This window comes from Macrotis lagotis, chromosome 7 (assembly GCF_037893015.1).
Source record: "Macrotis lagotis isolate mMagLag1 chromosome 7, bilby.v1.9.chrom.fasta, whole genome shotgun sequence".
NCBI classification, from domain to species: Eukaryota; Metazoa; Chordata; class Mammalia; order Peramelemorphia; family Peramelidae; genus Macrotis; species Macrotis lagotis.
Window position 1 is genome coordinate 156266270 of NC_133664.1, and position 25220 is coordinate 156291489.

The 25220-nt window shown below is 34.1% G+C and overlaps 1 protein-coding gene across 1 annotated transcript in view; it reads left to right on the plus strand.

Annotated features, from left to right (window-relative positions):
- The window catches only part of RELN (reelin), a 548816-nt gene that overhangs the window by 428026 nt on the left and 95570 nt on the right, over window positions 1–25220 (plus strand). The window contains exons 30-38 of the mRNA XM_074193988.1: window positions 892–1099; window positions 3059–3135; window positions 10537–10695; window positions 10927–11115; window positions 11726–11999; window positions 15270–15410; window positions 15523–15700; window positions 22400–22484; window positions 23431–23613. Coding sequence (XP_074050089.1) covers window positions 892–1099; window positions 3059–3135; window positions 10537–10695; window positions 10927–11115; window positions 11726–11999; window positions 15270–15410; window positions 15523–15700; window positions 22400–22484; window positions 23431–23613 — 1494 coding nt within the window. The remainder of the gene's footprint in view (window positions 1–891; window positions 1100–3058; window positions 3136–10536; window positions 10696–10926; window positions 11116–11725; window positions 12000–15269; window positions 15411–15522; window positions 15701–22399; window positions 22485–23430; window positions 23614–25220) is intronic.

A 25220-nucleotide genomic window follows, 5' to 3' on the forward strand; every position in this document is an offset into this window, starting at 1 on the left:
AATAAGTCAAGTTCAGACTTTACTCTTCCTCTCTAAAACTAAGAATCATGGTAACCAGGGCAAAGAGGTGAACAACAAGATCCTTTGAATCTGATAGATATTGTAGTTTTAGGCAGAAAGAGAACCCTGTTGCCAGAAATTTCTTTTTTAAAAAAATATTTTTGACTGCTACAATTGATGAGTAGTATTGCTGAAAAGGAACATTACAAGAGAATATTCAAAAGTAGTGTATACTGACTATAACTTTGGGTATTGATTCTAGAAAAGTAGCTGAGATGAAAGAGGAAGGTGGGGGGAAAAAAAGAAATAAATTCTCAAAGCTGGAGAAAATACTTGGAGGGGCTTCAAAAGGATTTTTCTGGTTCTTAGTCCCCTGACCTGGAGATGGCATATGACCAAAATCAAACATATGTTGTGACAGGCCTTCCACAGAGAGCACTGTTCATTTGTGGCTTCAGGGATGGGAGGGTTCTTGGTTGTTTTTTTTTTCCTTTAAAACTGTGATTGACACAACCAATTACATTTGCCACCCTGATTAATCTTCTATTTAAGGAGAGCAGTAACTCAGCATGTTTAATTGTTATGCACACATTAAATCTAACCTATTTTCCCCCAATTTACAAAAATTGCATCATGGCAATATGAACTGAGAAATCTAAGTTCCTTAGTCTCTCTTAACAATGCAACATTATCTGGACATAGAAATAATCTCATTGGTTGTAGTAGCCATGATAACAATTATTTAGAAGTATAACTTTCTATTTTTATACCATTTCCATAGTAATCTGATAAAAATTAAAGTACCTTATTGTCATATTCTGAATCTATCTGTAAATGTTTCACAACTTCAGCAAAGCACTTCCTCTATTTTTCTTTCTTTTTTTTTTAAAGCTGCACATGGAACCTGTGTATCTAATATACCTAATCACAGTGAGATGTTTGACAGGTTTGAGGGGAAACTCAGCCCTCTCTGGTATAAGATAACTGGAGGTCAGGTGGGAACAGGCTGTGGAACTCTCAGTGATGGGAAATCTCTTTACTTCAATGGACCTGGAAAGAGAGAAGCAAGAACTGTTCCGTTGGATACAACAAATATAAGGTTAATAGAAAATTAAAATTGCTCCTAAATGTGCATAGTGTTCATTATGAAACATTGTACAATCCTGTTAAATTCTGGGCTTAAGATCCTAAGCAACTGACTATTTGGTTCCATGAATGATACTATCTCCCACAGAGATCTGTGTGACTTCAACCGTTGACTCTTAACCCAGAGCCAATGAACTTTTGGACTTGGAGACTGTTTTTTGGTTTGTTTAATATTTTGATAACTACATTTCAGTATAATTACTATGTAATCCTATTTATTTTATTGGATTCATTTAAAAACAGTTTTCTGAAAAGGGTTCCATGTGTTTCCTCAGACTTCAAGAAAGAGCCATGCCAGAGGAATTTGACAGGCAGACATTAGAAAGCTACCCAGATAACTAGATCTGACAAAATTGCTTTCCCTCAGTGAGGTTTCACCTGGCTCCCTTGTATTGCCTCTTGCCAACTTATTTAACTTAATAGTCATAATATGAGGTCCAGTGAAAAGAATATCAGCCCAGTGGCTTTGGACCCACTCTGTTTTTACAAATTGCCTTCTGGTAGCTTCAGTCACATGGGGAGACTGATGCCTTCATTAAGATTATTGATACAAGGGCAGCCAGGTGGCGCAGTCGATAGAGCACGGGCCCTGGAGTCAGGAGGACTGAGGTCAAATACAGCCTCAGATATTTAATAATTACCTAGCTTTCCTGCCATTACTGCTCAACTCCTCTACCTCCTTCATTGTGGTAACAAAATCTCATAAATGGAAGAACTCTATCAAGATCCCAATATATAATCTATATCTATAAATAGATATCCCAGTAAACACTAAGTAATAAACATTCTGCAGGTTGCCTATGAATGTAATTTGTAAGTGGGAGAAAAAACACTTTTCATTTGTAATAAACATGAATGATTCTTTAGTGAAATAATCACAGGGTTTAGCAACTTCAAATTCTAAACTAGACCATTAAATCTAATCTGTTTTAGGGGGGTGAAACCAGCTATGTAGGGACAAACTTCTTGAAACTGTTCCATGTACTATAAAATACATACACTGCCACCTACTGGTAAGACAGTTAATTTAATTAAAAATTAAATGGTAGTTTTAAATTAAGGAATTGAATACAGGGGAAAAATGAAAATCAGATATCTTTTTTTTAAATACACAATATATTTTTTAAATGTATGTTGTGAAAATTTAAAAATATAGTATATGTATTGTTAACAATCCAAGTTTTATACCCATCTAGAAATCTAAATGAAATATTATTCAATTCAAAGATTGCTTCTCTTCTCTAAATGGTGTAAGAGGAGGGGGAGAAGTAAAAAGCATTGTTGTACAAAATCATTGAGGCATGAAAGTAAATATATATGCTTTTTTGTTACAAGGGTATTAGTCCCAATTTACAACCTGTTTTGTTTCTCTGTGCCACCAAAACTCACATCAAGTTATATAGAAGTAATCGTCCTGGAGCTAGTATAATATCCAACTTTCCTGTATCAGAACTAGGACAGAATAACATCATATTTCCTTGAGTCCTCATTCTCTATGGATTTCAAAATTTTTCTTTTGAATGTACGAAGTTATTGGGGGGGGGGGGGTTGTAAGGGAGTGCCCAAGGTCACACAGCTAGGTAATTATTAAGTGTCTGAGGTTGGATTTGAACTCAGGTCTATCTGCCCCTTGAGTTTACAAAGTTAAGTAAACCAAGATGACAGTCTATTTGGAGAACTGTCTTTACAGTTCTTTTATTGATACATTTCACTTTAAAAAATAACAAAAGCAGTTTGAAGCATTCTAAATGACTTCAGAATTGAATTTGTTACAAAGTAGACATTCTCTAGTGTACAGTACATTGGGTTTTTAAAAGATTTAAAACTTAGAGAAATTATTTAAAGGTAGAAATATATAAAGACAGCTATTCAAGCTCCACTTGATCTTAAGTAAACTGTTTGTTTTTCCCAGACTTGTTCAGTTTTATATACAGATTGGAAGCAAAACACCTGGTGCCACCTGCAGCAAACCAAGAGCTAGAAATGAAGGTAATTTTTTTTCAATAGACACAATTACTACTACTAGCCAATTAATGCACATTTTTTAAAATAAAATCGATTAGGCATTGGTAGTTTGGATCTTCCGTTTTTTTTATTTAGTGGTTATTTCTTTTCTATTAACTCTAAATATTGTGACTAATCTAATGACTCCCTGTTTAACCATACCCTGTGTTGCACACCCCTCATAATCAGTTTGGGGCATTTCCCATGTGTAAGAAAATCTGATATCTGATGTAATGTGCTTTAGAAGTTGGTAACATCACCTGATTGCAAGATCACATAGAAAGGGGCATGCTCATTCATTTCTGGTGGAATTGCAAACTAGTGGACTCTATTTGGAAACCAGTTTTGCAGAAAATAAAAATATAATTAGGTGCTTTGTCCCAACGATTTCATTCTTTGGAATATACTCTGAAAATATTATTTAAAAAGCAAGGGGAGGAATGATGAATGGAATTTTTATTGCAACATTATTTTTCATCTCAAAAATTTGAAGAAACCCAACTGTCCAACAGATAAAAAATATTTACACAAAGTGTGGTCAATGAATGTAATTAGGAAAATAAGGAAATAGTAAAGACTTATGAAAATGTGATATAAAAAAATCAAAACTAGGCTAGAATAAAAGCTAACTACAATTATGTAAGAAAAACAATGAATAGGAATTAATGGATGAACAAAGAATCTTGATTGCAAAGGTGTGAGTGAAAAGCTATTACATTTCATGAATTGAATGCTATTTATTTAAATGTAACTTGTTACAGAGTGAATTTTAATTAGCTGCATTAATGTAATATTTAATCTATAATAGTTCATTTTAAAAACAAAGAAACTGTTATCTGTAACTATTTGTTAATGTACAAAGTCTGCAAACATGATCCTAAAAGCAGTCAGCATTCAAAATATAGTTAAAATATAATCATACTTAGTGCTAAGTACTTTCTGTGTATCCTGAAGGGCTATAGGTACTATAAGAGAGAGAGTAAAGTATGGTCTCCTCCCTTATCTAATTGAAGACACAAAATTAAAATAAAATTTAAAAATAACAAGAAAATGCTAAACTATAAACTCCTGGTGATGGATTTAAGAAAACTTCAGATCAGGGCAAGGTCATTATTCTTTGCAGTAGCTAAAAAAACTTTCCTAAGGGTGATAGACTTGGTAGGATGGACAAAAAAAAAAGAACATAAAATGTAAAAGAATTCAAGATAGTGTACTACTGATAACTTGGAGACAGTGGAGGAAGGAGGTAAAGGCAGAAAAGGATAGCAACAGATAATCTTGGCATATAGTAAGCCAACCAACTTTGATAGTTCCTACAGAGAAATCTAACCAACCAGTAAACTGCTTAATGGGAAGGTCAATTGGTTGATCTTTGTTAATCATTATTTCCCTCAAGTCATCCCCTTTTTGTTGCCTATTTCAGGAGCCTTCTGGTAGATCTGCTTACCTCAAGTTTCTCCTCACTGAAGTTCATCCTCTACTCAACTGTCAAATTGATTTTCCTATAATTCAAATGTGATCATTACACACACACACAAACACACACACACACTTCAACAAATTCCAGTGACTCCATATCACTTCCATGATCAAACATAAAATCCTCTTTGTGGTATTCAAAGTCTTTCACACCTGACCCCCCATCCTTTCCAATCTTCTTATTCTTTCTTCCCCATCTTGTCCTCTGAAATTCAGTGACACTGGCCACTTTGATATTCATTGCACAGATTTGGAATTTTCCACAGGCCTGGAATACTCTTCCCTCCTCTCTTCTGCCTTCCCTGGCTTCCTTCCAAGTTCCAGCTAAAATCATTATCTTCTCTAAGAAGCCTTTCTTGATCCTTCTTAATGCCTCCTCTTCCCTCTATTGATTAACTCCCATTTATCTTATATAATTCTTTTGTACATTGTTGTTCACATGTTGTCTCCTGCATTGGACTCTGAGTACCTTGAGAACAGAAACAGACTGTTTTGCCATTCTTTGTACTCTCAGCTCTTAGAACAGTACCTCACATTATTAGTTTAAAAATTATTATTGGCTGACTGACAACTATTTATGACACTAGTATTCTTCAAGTAACTGTTTGTCCTTTGTTCTACAAGAAAACTATGACATCAGGGAGGTAATGCCATGACATGCAAATGAATTGGATTTGAGTGAAGGGGAACTGTGCTAAGTCACCAACCTCACTTTCTCTTCTGAAATAAATCATCTAGGACAGATATGAATCAGGAAGACTAGAGATGGCCCTGGATATAAGGCAGTCAGGTTTAAGTAAATTGCCCAAGGTCACACAGCTAGTGTCAGATGTCTGAGGTCACATTTGAACTCAGGTCTTCTTGATTCCAGGGCCATAATGAGCAACTATAGCATCTTCTTTGAGATTTATTTTCTTTTCCTTTCATCCAAATCCTATCAATTCCTTTCATTCTTCATATCCAGTCTGAGCTCTAAATTTAAAGTGTCTTTCACATTTCTTTACAGTCCCATTTAATGAGCCTGATGGTTTTAGATATGCTCAGACTACTATAATAAGCTTTCTAATTGGTCTCCAGCCTCCAACTTCTTTTTCATACATTGTATCCTTCACAATGCCACAAATCTTCCTAATATGTCAAATTCGAAAACTTTTAAGTAGTCCCCAGTACAATGAGATAGGAATAGACCTATGATTTCATTGGAATCAGACTTTTCCAGTAAGGAAACTCCCTCTACCAGGAAAATTTATATTTTCTGGCCAGGGCATTGAATGGTTAATTGAACTTAGGGTGGCATAACTAAAATGTATCAAAGGTTGAGATGAGGTCTGACTCCACCAATGCCTTTTATCCCCTATACCATATTGCCTCTGATTATTTACAGAATAAAGTCCAAAATCCTTGTCCCATCATTTGAGATCCAGATCTACCCAAAGTGAAGCTTTCCTGCTTTATTTCCCAATATTATCCCACACAAAACCATTCTTCTGACAAAACTAATCCTCTTCTCAACCTGTCTTGTGCTTCTCCCCCATCTTTTTCTTCTGTTCTCCACAGGTGTGCTTTCTTCCCCCATCTACATATCCAGATCCCACCAATCTCTTAAGATCTAACTCCAGTACTATCTCCTCTACAGAGATGTCATGGTATATTCCAGCTTAAAGTGATCCTGCTTTGTGTTTGTGTCAGTTATCACTTCATTGCCTTGAATATTTGATTATCTTTGCATGTCTATAGCTCCTTCACTATCTAACAATCTCCTTGAGGGCAGGGACCATGTTTGATATTTCTTTGTATTCTTCAAAGCATTCAGTGCTGTGTCTTACTGATAATACCCTCTTTGTATCAAGAAAATAAAAGCTATGTGGCAGCTGCTCAACCAGTATCTGTGAACTTATTGATGCTATGATTCAAAGTAATAGATTCAGTAGCCTCATCTTCAGATATGAGAAAGAGTGTATATATATATATATATATATATATATATATATATATACACATATATTTCTGCTTGTTTGTTTCTCTTTTATCTTCAATGTTCCATTGAAATACTGGAAATAAAATCCATCATTGTTTTTTAAGAACAGACTTTGGAAGAAGTATTCTTAGTCAGGAAGAAAGAGCAGAAGTGTCCTCCAGTACAAAGGACCCCTGTGTAGTGTGAGTCTCTGCACCATATCTACCTCTGATATAGTAGCAGGTGTGATTGAAACTGTAGGGAATACCGCCTGAAGGAGAAGGTTAGAAACAAGCAACTTCTTCTCAACCAGTCTCAAATCCCTATACTCCAAACCCCTTCCCTCAGTGTAATTTGCATCCTGCAGTCACTTCTCAGTCTTTTGTGAAAAACTGGCTGTTAAAATGTAAATCTGTTAAATCCAAGGGCAAATCTCTTACAGGGATGAAAGTAAAGATTTTTGGCTTACTCAAGCTGAAGCATCAATCTGCATATTTGGAATTAAAATCAGAATTGGGCTATTTTCATTAAGACTGGGCAGAACACAGATGCAGTTGCAGTGTAAAAAGAGATGTTTTACATGTCTTAAAACAGTCGATAGATGAGCTAAAATTGCCTGGTTTATTCAGACATACAATGTGTTCAATGACACAGCTAATGAGGATCAGCAAATGGGATAAAATGAATATTGCCATTTCCCTCCCTTGTGTTTTATTCAAACATTGACACTTATCAGAGTGTGGCTTCTTTGATTATCCTCTGTAATGGGCTGTTTTATTTCTGCAGGTCTTTGTTGCTGCCTAAGGTTGAATATGGTGTTCCTGAAAGAGTTAATTTAGTAAAAGACAACTTCTAGAATTGTCAGAGTACTTTGTCCTAGAGAATGAAATAGTCAATAAGATTTTATGCTTATTAATCAACATTTATTTTCCCTGTTATTATTACTTGGATTATTTATTCACTGATAACTAGCTTTTCCCTGATTTTTCATTTTTCTAAAATGTATTATAATCTAAATTAAGAGTCCTAAGGCAGGTCAAACTTTCATTGAAAAATATTACCTGCTTTTGAGGAAAGTTGTCTAGAAGATCTCTTAAATCCAGGAGTTTTTGAGCTTTGGTAGAATTAACCAATCAGATGGGATAAATCAAACTAAGATTGGCATTAATATGGTGAGTTTGCAAGAACATTAGATCATCTGCTTGGCTAAGGAGAGGAAAACCACTCCAGATCAAAAAATGTAATCAGTTAAAGATCCCATGCCAGTCAGAATAGGATCAGGTCTGTACTGCCAGCTCAGTAAGAAATGGAGGCCAAGTCTTACAATAAAATAAAACAAAACAGAATGAGGAAGGGAGGACAAAGAAACAGATGAAAGGAGGGAGATAGGGAAGGAGGAGAAGGGGAGGACAATGGAGAGAGAAAAAGGAAAGGTGAAGAGAGGAGGGGAAGGAGGAAGAGAAGGGGGAAGAGAGAAGAAAGAGGTGAAGGAGGTAGAAGAGAGGAGGAAAAAGAGGAAGAGGAGGAGAAGGAAGAAGAGGAGGAATTATTTCACACAACCAAAATGCCATAACCCCTGAAACCCAAAAAGACCTGGTTTGAGCCAAGTTTAGAAGTAGATATTGAAGCTTTTACTAAGTAGCCCAAGTATGTTTCTTTGATCTTATTGTTAAAAGATAGAAGTCAGATTCATCTCTCATTTTTGTGTGCTTCATCCTTGTTCTGTCCCTCAGAACATGATTTTCAATTTATCATTGAGAATACTGTCAGTGTCATAGCTCAAAGAATAGAGCAATCATATTCCTTCCCTATTCTCAAACATTCTTGAGGATATCTATCTCTTTCATGAATTTGATGATGATGATGGCCTCAATTATGATAAGATTAATCTTCCTAAGGCTTATAAATGTTAGACCCCTAGTTATTCTTCCAGCACCAACTCATGTATAAAGAAGTTTGTTTTTTCCACAAGCACAAAAGAGAGTGTCAGGGTGATATGGTAAAGCAAAGAGCCACAGTTATAGCACAAGTGCCTATCTGCCATAATAGAGGGGCTTTTCCTATGTTAATGAAATTGCAGATACAATCCAAAAAACCAACCACAACATAAAAATATACTTTGCCGTAACAATTATCTGATAGGCTATTGATGTATTCTTAGAATGTTTTGCATGAAAACGCAGTGATAATTTATTGCTACTTGATTTTAATTATTTCATTCCATTTATTATGATGATTTATTATTTTAGTTTAAAGATGAGAAAATTCAAGTACAGGTGGTTAAATGTATGCTGAAAAAAATAAATCAAGTAGCTTGAAAATTGCAGGACCAAATCTTAAATTTAGGTTATCAAGTTTCCTGACTACTAAAACCAAACTCTTTTTTCCAATGTGAGGCAGCATCTTGTCATTCAGTGCAACAAATACTCTCGCTGGTTCCTAAATGCATATTTTAGTAAATACTCTGTCAGACTACATGACAGTATTATGTTTTGATGAACTAAATGCCCAAATACATACAGAATCATCATATATGTCATATGTAGGTTATCAATTTTTTAATTACAATATACTTAGACGCAATGTTTTAAAGTACTAGTGATGGATTGTAGCATATCATCAGAGGCTATATATTCAGTCATGTTCATCACCAGCTGGGTCATAGGGTGATCATTTTTTTAATTAACAGTAATTTGTAAAGACTATCTTCCAAGTTATAAATGAACTGACATCAATTGAGAAAATAAACACATTGACCAAATCACAGATCTTTAATGCAATGTGCTTTTAATTTAAGGATTCAAAAGGAAATTCTGAGTGTCAACTTTTCCTTAGGAACAGAGTTATAAATTTGAAGGTACAACTTGTATATAGGCATAGAATGATGGTTAACTTTGTGGTTTGATTCAAGGGGAAGGAAGGTCATCTGCCCCAAAAAGATATCCCCAGATGATATGTGAAATTTCTCTGTGAATGATGTACTCATTTATATTCACCTTTAACCTCTCTGTGTATATCATACTCAGGATCATTGCTCTAGAGCTAAGAAGAACCTCAGATTCTTTTAAAAATGCCCATGCTTCTGGAAATAAATTTCTAAACAGTGTAAAGAATTTTATCATATTACTTTCCTTAAGAGACAATAGTACTCAATTTGCCTAAATGAATCCGTGATTCTATAAGCGTTCCCTCCAATGATCAGAACCTATCCAGGCTTTTCCCATCCTGTGCCACTCTTGCCCAGTCTCCCATATGTTTGCCATAGGGAACAAGCCCTATATTCTAGTTTCTCTTTTTTTTCCTGTTATCATGAAAGTACCAAGGGAACATTCTGATTGTCCATATCAAGATACAAATATATAATTCTTTACATTCTTTTGTGGAATTATAATATGTAAAGTTTTAAAAAAGTAAAATAATATGAGGGCAAAGCAGAAAGCAAAGTCCTCTAGGAAAATTCAAGGAAAAAAATAACACTAATATTAATTAGAAGAGCAAGGATGGTTCTAAAGAAGAGGTAATATTTTAAAAAAGACAGAAATTCTGAAAAGCAGGGAATGAATTCTAAATATGAGAGGGCAACTTGAGCCAAAGCACAGAAACCTAAAATTGAATGTAATATATGAGTAATCATTTTGATATACTATAAATTCAGTGAAATGAGAAGGGAATATTAAATTTAGCTTGGTTAAGTTTTACAAAATGGAATTAAAATCAATTTTCAATTTTACAAAAGGTGGGCTGGAACAAGCCACTGAAATGACATGGTCAATTTTATTTTTGATATCTTTGTTAAAATGGAAAGATTAGAGATGGGGAAAACAAGAAGCAAGAGAAACCAATAGGACTAAAAGTTCAAATTAAAGAATATATCCAGTCAAAGGTCTAATGTAATGTGGTGAATGAGTAAACATCCAACAAACTGAATTTGTCCATCTTCTTTTCTCCAGGGCTTGTAGTTCAATATTCAAATGATAATGGAATACTATGGCATTTACTTCGAGAGCTGGACTTCATGTCTTTTCTAGAACCACAGATCATTTCCATAGATTTACCACGGGAGGCCAAGACATCTGCAACAGCTTTTCGATGGTGGCAACCTCAACATGGTAAACTACATTGCACCAAAAGTTGGATAGGTCCTTTTTAATTCATCTAAGAGTTGAAATATATCTGTAAAGACAAGTTGTATTCAAGCTTGCTGGAAATGTGACCTAATAGCATCAATATTTCTTATGTCTATATCAGTTTAACACAAACTGATCTTCATATTTATGAGCTATATTAAATAATGCTATGCAACAGCATTCAACTAACTGTACATTTTTATTTGATTTCAGGAAAGCACTCAGCACAGTGGGCCTTGGATGATGTCCTTATAGGAATGAATGACAGCTCTCAAACCGGTTTTAAGGATAAATTTGATGGTTCTATAGATTTGCAAACCAATTGGTATAGAATTCAAGGAGGTCAAGTAGATATTGACTGTCTCTCTATGGATACTGCTCTGACATTCAGTGAAAGCATAGGTAAAGGGAGATTATGGAATTCACCATAGGAACTGTATCTTTATAGGATTTAAAAGGAAATTCTATAATGCAGAGCTTTATACCTAACTGCTTGGGGCAAAGTATACTTCTAAGACCCAGAGATATCTGTTTTCTCCCATAGTTTGAATGTTACAATAACTCACTCATTGTGTTATTTGTCTTTCATTGGGAATGGAATGACATGACCAGGTCTTTTTTAAATAAAGAGCAAATATCAAAAAATCACTGACCCAGAGCTAGAGGACCCTAGAGACTATTTCATGCTATCTTCTTATTTTACATATGAGGAAACTGAGGCCTTGAAACATTAAAGTACTTGCCCAAGGGTACTCAGATAGTAAATATCAAAGGTGATATTTGAACCCAGATACCTTGATCAGTGATATTTCCACTGTATCATATTGTCTCCTTCGAATCTATGATGACCCTATATTTTTAGAATCACTAATTGATGAGTGGGGAAAAATCAAAGTAAATATGGTATGTTTAAGAATAAAATTTTTTATATTTTCTTGCTAAAATGTAGCTACAAATGTAGTTTCAATAAGTAAATTAAAAATGTTGATTCCTCTTCCCTCCTTTTTTATAGGAAAACCTCGCTATGCTGAGACATGGGATTTTCATGTGACGGCTTCCACTTTTCTCCAGTTTGAGCTGAGCATGGGCTGCACCAAACCTTTCACTGACTCCCATGGTATCCAACTCCAGTATTCCCTAAACAACGGGAGAGACTGGCATCTTGTCACTGAAGAATGTGTTCCTCCAACTATTGGCTGTCTGCATTATACAGAAAGTTCAATTTACACCTCAGAAAGATTCCAGAATTGGAAGCGAGTCACTGTCTACCTTCCGCTCTCAACCATGTGAGAATTATCATGTTGGCTACATGTCAGAACTTTAAGATGAACTCATCTAATTTGAAAAAAAAGTGCCCCCCCCAGGGAAATCTATGAATCTTTCTTGATAATTACATATGGAATATGCTCGGTGGGTGGGGGGAAAAAGGAGCACAGTACTTTAGATTGCATTACTAAATGGATTTAAATGTAATGCAATCATCTAAAGGATTTTGAAAATTCCACTTCTTTAAGCCTTCCTGTTGACAAGGTTGACTGCAAACTGAACATTCCTTTTAAGGCCAAATTATAGTCAAAAGTAAAGATGAAATGAGTACTGCCCACATCCCTGGTTGACACAATTAATAGCTCTCTCATACAGGGAAAAACAGACTTAATCTCTTTTAGTCTCTCTGATACTACTTCTTAAAAGCTAAAGACCTTCGAGAGACAGCTGCCTTTTTTTCTCTCCTCACATATATTCCAGACTGCTACTGATCTCTTAGCTTTCTGGATTATAGTAGGAACTTATTTAATGCTTACCTCTTAACTGACCAACTATCCCTAGCTAATGATATTGTTTTTGGCTAGTAGAGGTCAATGTGCATCTTTTGATTTAGGATGCTGATGGATTTCAGATGCATAAATCAAGTTGTAGAAATGAATGGGCAAAATTGAACCTTATATTATTAAATTTGAAATCTTTTCTGATTTTATCCAGAGTGTGAAACTGAAATATTAACAAGATCTTAGTTCCAAAGATGGTAACAATGACCCTTTTACATGCTGTAAGATTTAAAGGAAATGTCATACTCTAATAATGTATCAAAGAGAACTTTTCATCTAACGCAGTACATCATCTGGTGGTACTAACAAATCTGAAAGTGTCCACAGAATAAGAAATAATGCCTCTGTCTTTATTGGCAGGTAGAATTTTCTCCTTTTGGTAAGATGATTTTTAATATTAAGTATCATGTGTTTCTTATTTCTGGATCAACATCAATCTAACCTTCAGTGTGGCATAGAAACAAAACTTGTCCTATAGAATCTCTCAATTGGAAGGAGCTTTACAGATCATCTCTTCCAATCTCTTTTCACTTTACACATAACGAAAATGATAGCTAAAGTAGAAAAATGACTTTCTTAAAGCTGTACAACTGCTGTCTAGGAAAGGAAGGGCTAGAACCCAGATCTGCTGACTCTTGGCTCAGGAGTTTTTCACTAGCTCCCAAATATGGCGCAGTGGACAGGACACAGGATTTTGAGTCATGGATCCTAAGTACATATACTTCACCATGTACTATGCCAATGTTGTGTCACTGGGCAAGCCTGAGCCTCAGTTCCTCATCTGATGGGCTCAGTAGCCTCTAAGGTCATTTCCAGCTCTAAATCTATAATCCTACAATCCATGATCGTAGATCAATTATTTAAAGTTAAAATTCAAATAGACAAATATCTATTGTAAAGAGTCAGCTGTTTGCTTTTTCATGCTCTGCCATCACTGGGAATTTGGATTGCTATGCTGGGACCGAAGCTCTTTTTTCCAGCATCCCTTGATTAGGAATTAATGAATTAGGAATTAATTCATCAATATCATACACAACCCAGTAGGTTTGGATTCAGTACATTAGTCTAATTCTCATCATTCTTCAAAATTTTAACTAAAAATAGGTAATAGTTATAGATAAAAAACTTTATTCCAGAGCCCAGCTGTTTATGCCCTAGGAATTGTCTGGATCTCTTTGTTCAACATCCTTCTTCAACCTGGTTTTCTTGTAAGCCTTATCTGATGAGATCTTCCTTCTTATTGTTACTGTTGTTGAGTAATGATTGACTCTTTATGACCCTATTTGGAGTTTCTCTGGCAAAGAAACTGAGAGGTTTGCTATTTCCCCCTCCAGTTCATTTTACAAATGAGCAAGCTGAGGGAAACAGGGTCCTACAGCTCTAAGTGTCTAAAGCTGGATTTCAATTCAGACCTTGGCTCTCTCTATCTACTGCACCACTCTGCTGCCTTCCTACTTTACTCCTACTTCCTCCAGTCCAGCCTAGTATTTCTCTGGATATTGAAGAAGCAGAATCTCTTCTATGTGGTTTCTTTGGCTGGGGGGGGGGGGGGGAATGAGGTTAAATGACTTGCCCAAGGCCACACAGCTAGGTGATTATTAAGTGTCTGAGGCAGGATTTGAACTCAGGTCATCCTGACTCCAGGGCTGGTGCTCTATCCACTGTGCTACCTAGCTGCCCCTTCTGTGTGATTTCTGACCCCAGGGTCTAATGTTATGCCTGGAACATAAATAAATACTTAATAGATTATCTTTGGTTGTTTGATTGATTATATGGCAACCAATAAAGCAAAGGTAATCTAAAATTGACAACTAGGTAGCTTAATGGCCTGGAGTCAGGAAGCCCTGAGTTCAAATCCAGCCTCAGACACTTACCAGTTGTGTAACCCTGACAAGTCACTCGATGTCTGTTTAAGAAGGAAATTGCAAACCATTCCAGTATTTTTGCCAGGAAAATCTGACAGCATTGGTTTCTTCAGGGTCCCAGAGTTGAAAATGACTCAATGACTGAATAACAAACAGCAATTTTATACTGCATGGAGAGGCAGAGCATCCAGAACATGGAGTGATTAAGGCTAGATTTGACATGAGACCTAGCACTCTATCCACTGCACTATCTAGCTTTCTCAAGCCACTGTGCCATCTACATTTTAAGAATAATCATCATTTCTTGCACTTAACCCTAGAGGTAAACACTGACTAGAGTAATGAGTAGAAGTTACAAAATATAATTTTAGGGAAATATCCTATTTTTCCCTATCTATCCAATAAAACCAACAGGGAAAATCTATTTCATTGGCATTATATTTATAGCCTCATTTTGAATTAAATAACTTTTGGTGAACAGCACTAGGAACTTGCCATTTATGACACTTTTTCTCTGAAAAATATCTTGCAAGTTCCAAATAACCAATTTACAAATAAACTTCTGAATTATTAATGATTGAGAATAGGGTGTTCTTTTATAGTTTCATACATGTTCATTACTTATCTCATAAAAATGCATGCATGCATTTCTGGTGAAGACTAAATGAAGTGACTGAAATCTTTGTAGTCTCACTTGACATAGCTATGATAAAGTATGGGGGGGTGGGATTTGCCAGTTCTTAAGGAACTTATTTTCAATGGTATGATCCAAGGAAAGCAGCAAGATAAAGAGGGAATTATATTAAATCATTTTTGTTATGCATATGACTTTCAGTAGATTGAATGACCATTCTTTTTTACCTAGCTCTCCCAGGACAAGATTCAGATGGATTCAGTCAAACTATACACCTGGTGCTGATTCCTGGGCTATTGATAATGTTATACTAGCATCTGGATGTCCTTGGATGTGCTCAGGACATGGGATCTGTGAGTTGGGACACTGTGTGTAAGTAGTCAAAAATATTTTATCTTCCCATTGCAAAAGTCAGATTGAGTTATTTTACTGTTTACTTTTCCTCAGTAATAATGCTTTTTCCTAATCATTTTTCTTCCCTTAGATGTGATAGGGGCTTTGGTGGACCTTACTGTGTTCCTATTGCTGCCTTGCCCTCAGTTCTTAAAGATGACTTCAATGGTAATTTACATCCTGATCTTTGGCCTGAAGTATATGGCTCAGAGAGAGGAAACCTAAATGGAGAAACCATTAAATCTGGAACGTCGCTCATCTTTAAAGGGGTCAGATAAGATTTTGTTATGAATTTTAAAATTTTAATGCTTTTAATTATAGTTTTTTTTCATTTTCATTCACAAAAATGTGTTTTTTAATTGTGTTAGGCAATAGTGTACATTACTTTTCATTTTATTATCCTCTTCTGCCCTGGGTATGTTTTTCTTTGTATTAAGCACATTCATTTTTAATAAGGACTTAAATGTGATGCTTCTCTCTGCTTTCAACTATCAGAACTTTCATATTCTCCATTGAAGAAAAATGATATATTTTCAATTTTTAATCTAGACTATCTCCTGGGATATAATACTTTACATGTGATCATATAGTTAATTTATACTACAAATTATTTTCTTGTAAAAGTTCTCTGACTTTGATTCTATTTGCTTGCTTATTTGGAAGAGAGAAATTTTCCCAAAGCAGAATATCTTTTATTCGTTTTAGGATGGAAGTTTTAGGACATTCATATTGTTTCAAACCCAGCCTTAGAAACTTGATAGATAGGTGACCCTGGACCAATCACTTAACCCCTGTTTTCCTTAGTTTCCTCATCTATAAAATGAGGATAATAGGAGTCCCAGAGTTGTTGAGAGGATATGTTATTTTTTTTAGGTTTGGTTTTTTTTTTTTGCAAGGCAAATGGGGTTAAGTGGCTTGCCCAAGGCCGCACAGCTAGGTAATTATTAAGTGTCTGAGACCACATTTGAACCCAGGTATTACTGACTCCAAGGCTGGTGCTTTATCCACTATGCCACCTAGCCGTCCTGAGGATATGTTATTTGTAAAATACTTTGCAAATCTTAAAACCCTACATAAATGCTAGAATTAGTAGTTATTTTTTCATGATTGAATATTTCAATCAATGAATGAAAACCAAATATTTAAGTCATATTCCATGAAATTTTAAAATCATATTATATATTTGTGTGTTTCAAGAAAGCTGATTGCTGTGTTGTATTTGTTTGAGGTCCTTTTGTTAACATGGTAAGACTTCTTGAACCTTTGCTGTTTCTGTTATCTCTCAGCATGTAGAAAGCTGTTAATCTAGGTATGCAAATGAAATCTTTAAAAAAAAATCTTCCAAATTCTCTTCTACCTTTAGATGATTAACACCTACAACTTGGAAAATTAGACACCCTAGAACTTTTTCAATTATAAGAAGTGAATGTCTATAATAAACCTTAGTTGTGTCCAGAATTCTTCCAAGGTGTTTAATGATGAGAAGGAAACATGTTTGACGCCCTGGGGTGTAAAAATCCCTGACGGCCAAGTAAGAAAGAAGGTGTTTAAAAGTGAAAACTGCTGTTATATTTTCAGTCTTGCTAACAAAGCTTTTAATTAACATTTATAGTGAGCCATTCCTGATTTTTCTTTCTGAAGAAATTGACAAAAAAACAGAAGTGAAAGTTTCTGTTTTTCTCATGATCCAAAATCTCTTCACTTCATTAAAAATCAAAGTGAAGAACAAACCTCTATATATTTTTCTTTTAGTTATTCATATAAAAGAATCAAGCATTTTTCATAGAAATTATATTATCGGCCTTGTAGGATTTAGAAATTGCTCCAACTGTGGGTCTCCATATGCTCCATATGTAGACATGGCAAAGTTTATTTTTGAATATATTCTTTTTTTTAGGTATTTTTTTTGCAAGGCAATGGGGTTAAGTGGCTTGCCCAAGGTCACACAGCTAGGTAATTATTAAGTGTCTGACTTTGGATTTGAACTCAGGTACTCCTGACTCCAGGGCCAGTGTTCTATCCACTATGCCACCTAGCCACATCTTTTAGGACATCCCAGTACATTAGAAAAGTCATGCAAAGTTCCCTGAGCCTCTTTTTTTCCTATTCTGTAAAATGAAAATAATATTTCTGTTCTTAACTACCTCTCATAATTGAAAAAACTTGGTAAATTTCAGAGTATTATAAATGGGAGATAACATTTTTATTATCACTTCTAGACCTGTGAATTATAAATGCATTGCTCATCAGCATCATCAGAGAAAATGCTCAGACTTTGAGTTCTGTATATCAGTGAAACATGAACTCAGATGTATTCTTTAAGAACAAAAGAATTGTTTCTTTTTAACTTTATAAAAAAATAGTTGTATATAATTTTATATTACAAAATGAATGCATTTGCAGAAAGCAACATATGTCTTTTATTAATGTCCTAATTTGGTAAGGTGAATCTGATTCATCAGAGTCTGAGTTCATGTTTCACTGATATACAGAACTCAAAGTCTGAGCATTTTCTCTGATGATGCTGATGAGCAGTATATTTATAATTCACAGGTCTAGAAGTGATAATAAAAAATGATATCTCCCATTTATAATACTCTGAAATTTACCAAGTTTTTTCAATTATGAGAGGTAGTTAAGAACAGAAATATTATTTTCATTTTACAGAATAGGAAAAAAAGAGGCTCAGGGAACTTTGCATGACTTTTCTACATAAGTAGAAATTATATCTATCAAGCACGTGATTAGACTGATGTTTCCAAGATAGAAAAGCTTTAAGTGTGAAATAGTATCAGACTTTGGAAAGATATCCCTCTATGAAGACTGACTTCTTTCTAACAGTTCTTATAAGGTTATTAATTCAGTTGTGAAAGAGTCGCAATCTGCATCCAAAGAAGGAGTACTCATATCAACATCAAAGTACAACTTATAAAATACAACATAAACTGGAAAGATTCAGTTGGACCAGCTTTGATATCAAGCTGTGTTAGGCAAACATTGTGATAGAATGGAAAGAAGATTTTTTGGGGAGTCAGAAAACCTGTATTCAAATCATAGTTCTACCAGTTACTCTGGATAAATATATTAACTTCTCTGGATCTAAGTTCCTTATCATAAAATTGTGACTTCCATCTAGCTCTCAATCCTCTTTTAAGTAAATACATAATATAATATACTGCAAAATTAAGTACAGCCTTCTTTCTCTAACATAGTAATATATAATTTTTTTACAAAATTAATTCCTGAAAATGCCCCATAAAATGATATTTATAAAGCAACTCATATTAAAATAATTGGAGACTATGTTATATAATAAATGAGATATATTAAGAATAAAAGCATCACATCAATTAGACATAACCAAATATGTTACAAAAACCAAGATATAATCTCTACCAAGATATGTTACCTCTACCCTGTTGCCTTTATCATGATGTGGTGATAACTCTATGTTCCTGCAGATTTTGGCCAGTGTACATGCAACCCCAATAATAGGTTATATGACCCAGTTGCAGAACAGCCTAGCTAAGTATAGAGAGACTTATTACCAGAAAATTGGCTACTAGTTGGTTGACTAATTTGAGGTAATGACAACTCAGAAACAGGTAAAAGTAAAAAACCATCCTCAATCTTGTGTGATCTTTTCATTCCCCAGTGACATTCCAGGAGAGTTAAATAAAGAGTATATTGGGTAATAAGAATCATACAGATTTAGACCAACTATAAAAATTGACTTAACTATTCATACCTACTGCCCATTTTTTAAAAAATGGACATGCTTTAAAAGTAATTGAACTACCTCTATGCTATCAGTCTAGGTTCTCCTTAAAGTAATGCATAGAGGAGTAGGCAGAATTTATTTTAACATGTATGCCAAGATAGTAATGACTGTCATTTCATGTCTCCTGTCATTTCAACCAGCAGTACTCAAAAAAACCAAAAGCAAAGAGATCACAAAGATTCATTTCAGCTTATACACTCCCTTTCTTTGTAGAGAAACAGAGAAATTCTATTGAAAATTTATCAAGATCCTCCAAAATAAGTCAAGATTACTTGTACCTTCTCAACAAAGGAGTACAAAGGCACCAAAAAAATTCAACAATTTTTAAAAAACACTTGTTTAATAATATGGCTTAGGGTCAGGAAATGAGACAGAACATCATCTTGTAGAATTCTCAGAATCTGTAAACCTCTATCTCAGAAATGCTTTCTCTGAAGAGACAGATGTGGTCAAAGACTGATATTCAAAACACATAGGAAATTTATATGAATTTTTGTCATCTTTCTAACAGAGAAGTAGTCAAAAATATATATAGTTTTCTATAGGAAAAATATTTAAAATTAATAACCATATGAAAAACTATTTTATATTACTAATAAGATAAATCCAAATTAAAGTAATTATGAGGTACTTCACATTGGGAAAATGGTAAAAAGAAAAAAACAACTGAATAAAGACAATGTTATGCTTCAAGGAATGATGGATTTAGAAGAATTCCAAGAAATGTAGGAAGGCTAATATAAACTGATGCAGAGAAAAGAAAGCAGAAACAAAAGAACAATATACAATACTGCAATAAAGGGAATGAAAGCAACAATAAAAGGCAACTCAACTCAAGTCAAATATAATGGACAATATTCCAATTAACAAAAGTTAAAATATTCTTATCTTGTGTTGGTAAATAAAAAGCTGCAAAAATGGCAAGTTACACATATAAATCACCATATTAGGCTTCTTTGCTTAAATTTTTTAAAAAAAACAAAGTATTATGGAGTGGGTATTTATTGGAAAGTGACTGATATGCCAAAATAAATTATATTTTTCTGAATACTAGAGTTAGAATACTGAAGAGCATCACACAGAAAAATGCAATTGTATCTTGACTGAAAATCAATACTAAATCAGTGTACTGTTAAGTCAATCAATTGGCAATCTTTTATTTAGCGCCTACTATTTATTAGGCATTGTACTAGGTGCTAGGAATACCAAAACCAAAAATGCCACTTTAAAAGTATTTGTTATTATTGGTCAGTTTCAGCTGTGTCCAACTCTTCATGACATCATTTGGGATTTTCTTGGTAATGACACTAAGACTGGTTTGCCAGTTTGTTTTATAGATGAGAAAATTGAGGCAAACAAGGTTAAGTGACTTTTCAAGATCACACAGCTATTAAGATCTGAGGTCAGATGTGAACTCAGAAAGATGAATTTTCCTAACTTTAGGACCAGTATTTTATCCATTGTACCATCTTGTAGCCCTTAAGGTGACTACCATCTGTCATTAACTGGTTATGGCAAAGGTAGAAATCAAAACCAAATTGGAAGAAAGGATAAAGGTTAAGAAGCTATTGCATGTGATTAAAGCAGTTCAAAACCCAGAAACCACTAAGGACATGAGCTTAGGGGGAAAATTCATGTGCAATCTCTTAGAGGTAAGAATAATAAAAGATTAAGAGCATTTCTGCCTTAAGAAATAGCATGAAGTATGAGGAAAACTTGGCATGACACCCAACTATGCTAGATCATTCTGAGAGTCTTGGTAGATGAAACTGGAAGAGAGACAACTTTCATATAACCATGAACACCTTAGGGCTGTCTCAATTGCTAATATTTGTATCTCTAGCATATAGATAGCATAGTAGGCATTTATTAAATGCTTGATTTATCCAACTAGAGAAATAAAGAAGGGGAAAAGCTTTTATTAAATGTAGATTGTTTGCAAGCACTTTGCAAATTTATTCCTCATAACCCAACAAGATGGGTGCATTTATTAACCTCAATTTTATAATTGAGGAAATAGACAGAGACTTAATGACTTGACCAGGGTCACACAGCTACTAAAAATCTGCAGTCATTTTTTGAACTCAAGTCTTTCCGACTCTGGTCCAACTCTGTATCCACTGCTATATCATTCATCTGTTTCATAAAACCCAAGGTCACCATTTAATAGCTAGCAGAAAATAACCAAATATTCCATTAACCTAAAGCACTGAACAGTGCAGAAGTTGTAGCTAGAAAATAATAGATTAGAGAAAAAAGAATTTTGGTTCTTCTATATAATTACATGACTCCCATTATAAGGAGTTTGTTTAGTAGGATACCATTTTGTCAGTTTTCACACAACTATCCCATGGACCTGAGAAGAAATTATCCTTTAGGACTGTCAGGCCCAGTAACCAAAAATAGTAAATTAGCTGAAAAATTACTAGACCTAATTTAATCTCCAAAGCTTCCCTGCATGAATTACTAAAGCCTAGGCATAAGAATTTAACCTTAATTATGCCTTATTTAACTTGAAGAAGTAGGGGTTTATTCAGTCAGCCAGAATGCCTGCCCCAGGGGTTGTCTGAATAAGCCAAAGCAGAGTACTTAGTTTGTAGGAATTCTTTGGAACCTAGGGGGGAGAAAGACAGCTATTAGCATCAGGGATCCCGCAGAAGTACTTGGCACATTTCCCCTCTCCTAGAATGTTATCCTTTTACATCTAGCTATGTTCAAAAGAGTTTATGCTTAAATATTCCTGCAGATAATAATAGTAGCTCATATTTAGATGGTGCCTTAAGGTTTGCAAAGCTCTTCATATATAAACATACATATATACATACATATACATATGTATGTGTATGTATATAAAATTAATTTACTTAATGCTCATAGATGTCCTTTGAGGTAGGTTCTATTATTTGCCCTATCTTACAGATATTTAAGGCTACCTTTTTTCATTGCTTTTTGAAATTCATAGTAAGTGATTTTTCATTAGAATTATTTTATTTGAGTATAAGGAAATTTCAGCCATTATGAGAAAATAATTTTATATGTCTAAAAAATATACCTCTTATCCAGATAAGATGGTTAAAATAAATATTTCTTGAATTTGTAAATCATTTTATGCTTGGGGATTCTTGATCTTTTCAGAACCTTCTTAATTTAATTTGTAGGAAATTAATATCTTCTTTTCTGGTTTCAGGAAGGACTAAGGATGCTCATTTCCAGAGATCTAGATTGTTCTAATAGCTTGTATGTCCAGTTTTCACTTAGATTTATTGCAAAAGGTAAGCTAAATAGCTGTCTTTACATTCTCCCCTAAAAAAACTGCCTTTTAAACAATTCCTCCCCTCCAATAAGATTGAAGTGTCTTCAAACAATACAACATGGTTAAGGTGAAAATTTGACATTGATTTCCAAGTATTCACAAATGTCAATTGATTATTTTAATATTATTTTAGATGCCAACTTAGTTATCAATTTCTTTTAGTATGTAGTATATTCTTCCTCTACCAAATGAAGATCCAGTGTAATTATTTTTTTCAAAATGAGCTTATTAACTCTAATGATAATTCTGGCTCTACTAGAGTTGTCACCATTTCCATAATGCTTTTCATTAACTCTTTCTATTTTGAAGAATTTGTAACTTTACTTTAACTTGTATTTTAAACAGCAATTATTAAGATATTCTAAATAAAAAGTCTTCCCTATTACATTTAGATTTTTTTCCATGTTAATTAGTTAGGTTTTATGAAATATTGTTCTACCTTTTTTATTTCACCTACTCATCCACAGACCTGTGAAGGTAGAGATAAGACTTCATCTAAACTTTGTATCTATCTTCCCAGTGCCTTCTCCTGTGTCCAGTTCTAAATTATCTGAACAATAAGAATAATTTTTCATATCACAGGATTTGGGTAAATGTTTTGAAAATGGTTTCTGTCTTTTCAGTGAATCAAAAGAATGTGATTTTTGTTTGTTTTTGCTGAAATAAGCTTGTGTGTGTGGTTTTTGTGTGTTCTTAATCATGCACTTAGTGCTCTTTGAGCACTCTCTGACCTTATTCATAAAGAGAAACTTATGAAGAATTTGAAGGGTTGTCTTGGCTTTGAAATGTGTGTGTTTTGGGGATAGAAAGGGGGAGATTTCCTGCATTGATGCAAAAAAATTAGCTTAGTCTGTGTTGTTCTCCTCTTCTGTGACATATTAATGCCTGTGTCCTCTTCATTCTAGGTACCCCAGAGAGATCTCACTCCATTTTATTACAGTACTCCATCAGTGGGGGCATCATTTGGCACTTGATGGATGAGTTTTACTTCACTCAAACAACCAATGTCCTCTTTATTAATGTTCCTCTGCCATACACTGCTCAAACCAATGCCACACGTTTCCGTCTCTGGCAACCCTACAATAATGGTACAAACTCACCTCTTTTCCTATGATCTTGAATTGATTGAAACACATTTATTTTTGTTAAGATGAAGATGCAAACTTCTAAATAAATGAGGGTGGTTTTTGCATGGATTATTAACTCTTTAGTATGGCTGAGATGATCTGAATTTTAAAATGTAATACCTTGTCAGTATTTCAAAAACTTTGGTTTCCTTTAATGAGATGAATGTGGTTATGGAAAATACCAAAGAAGAACCAATAGAGATACATTCCAACATATGGACTTCAGTTACACTGAAGTATTACTTCTTAGCACTGTTTACTTAATATCACAATTTATAATAAAATAATTATGTATGTATGTGAGCACTTTTTTCAAAATCTGGAAGTTCACTCAAAACATGGAATAATACCAATAAGGCATATCATTTGACAGAAAAGGAAGTACTGACATTAGGTGTTGCAACTGCCTATTTTAAAAAGTAAAATATAGATCACATTCTATTTAGTATTCTCTTGTTTCTTCAAGGAGATGTCATTGTTTAATGATGGTTTGAAATAGTGGACCAAAATGCACCTAGAAATTGATGGTATTTTTCTGCTTTACTTTTATTGTCTGTTTTATAAAAAAAAGTCTTCAGTAGTATTTCACTTTTTCATTACTTTCAAATTACAAAAACACATTTTATTATACAGGTTTCTGGAAAGGTAGATTGTCCAAAATGGTTAATAAAATATTAAAGTAAAAAAATTATTCATGCATCATCTAAAAAAATAGAATCTCTTGATGTGACTTTTATAATAAATGTCTAGAATTAAAACAAGCATTTAAAAAGTTACACTGCAAATACAAGATCCTCTAGGATATTCAACTTTTTTGTGTAACAGACCCCTTTGACAGGTGAAATGTGCTGATCAGTTGTCAGATTAATGTCTTTGAATGGATACAAAACACAGGATTGTAAAGGAAACCAAGTATGTTGAAATACTTTTTGATAACTAAGTTCAAAGACCCCATGATTTAGAACAGTAGTGATAGCTGAAATAGAAAATAGAGTCACTAATCTGTACGTAAGTATCCCTTTGGGCCATATATTGACTGTGATAAAATGTGACATTAGTTATGTCTTATTGGATTTTTATTTATTTTGTTAAATATTTCCCAATTACATTTCAGAATTGGTTGCAATAACCTTTGAACTGCATGTCTGACACCTCTGATCTAGAATATTAAATCTACTGGAGTAAGCAAAAAGTTAATGAAAGATTTATTGAGGATATTCTTTATAGCTGACTTGACATTCTTGTCATGAATAGCACAGGATGAGGGAGTATAGATGGATTATAATTTGTACCAATGAAGGAAATGCCCACATTAATAAGATCAAGTATCCATGAAGTTACTGGAGTTTCACACCCTTACACAGTTTTGCCAAAGAATCCAAAGATTATAACAAGTATATAAGAGAAATAAAAGTTTTACATAACATGAAGGAATTTTCTTCTGTGTAACTTTTTTTATGATAGTTTAATTAAATATATTGTTTCCACATGTTAGTTGACTGTTACCCCAGCTGGTTAAAACATGATGTTGACGAGTCTAATTATTGGTGGCTACTAATTGTCTCATC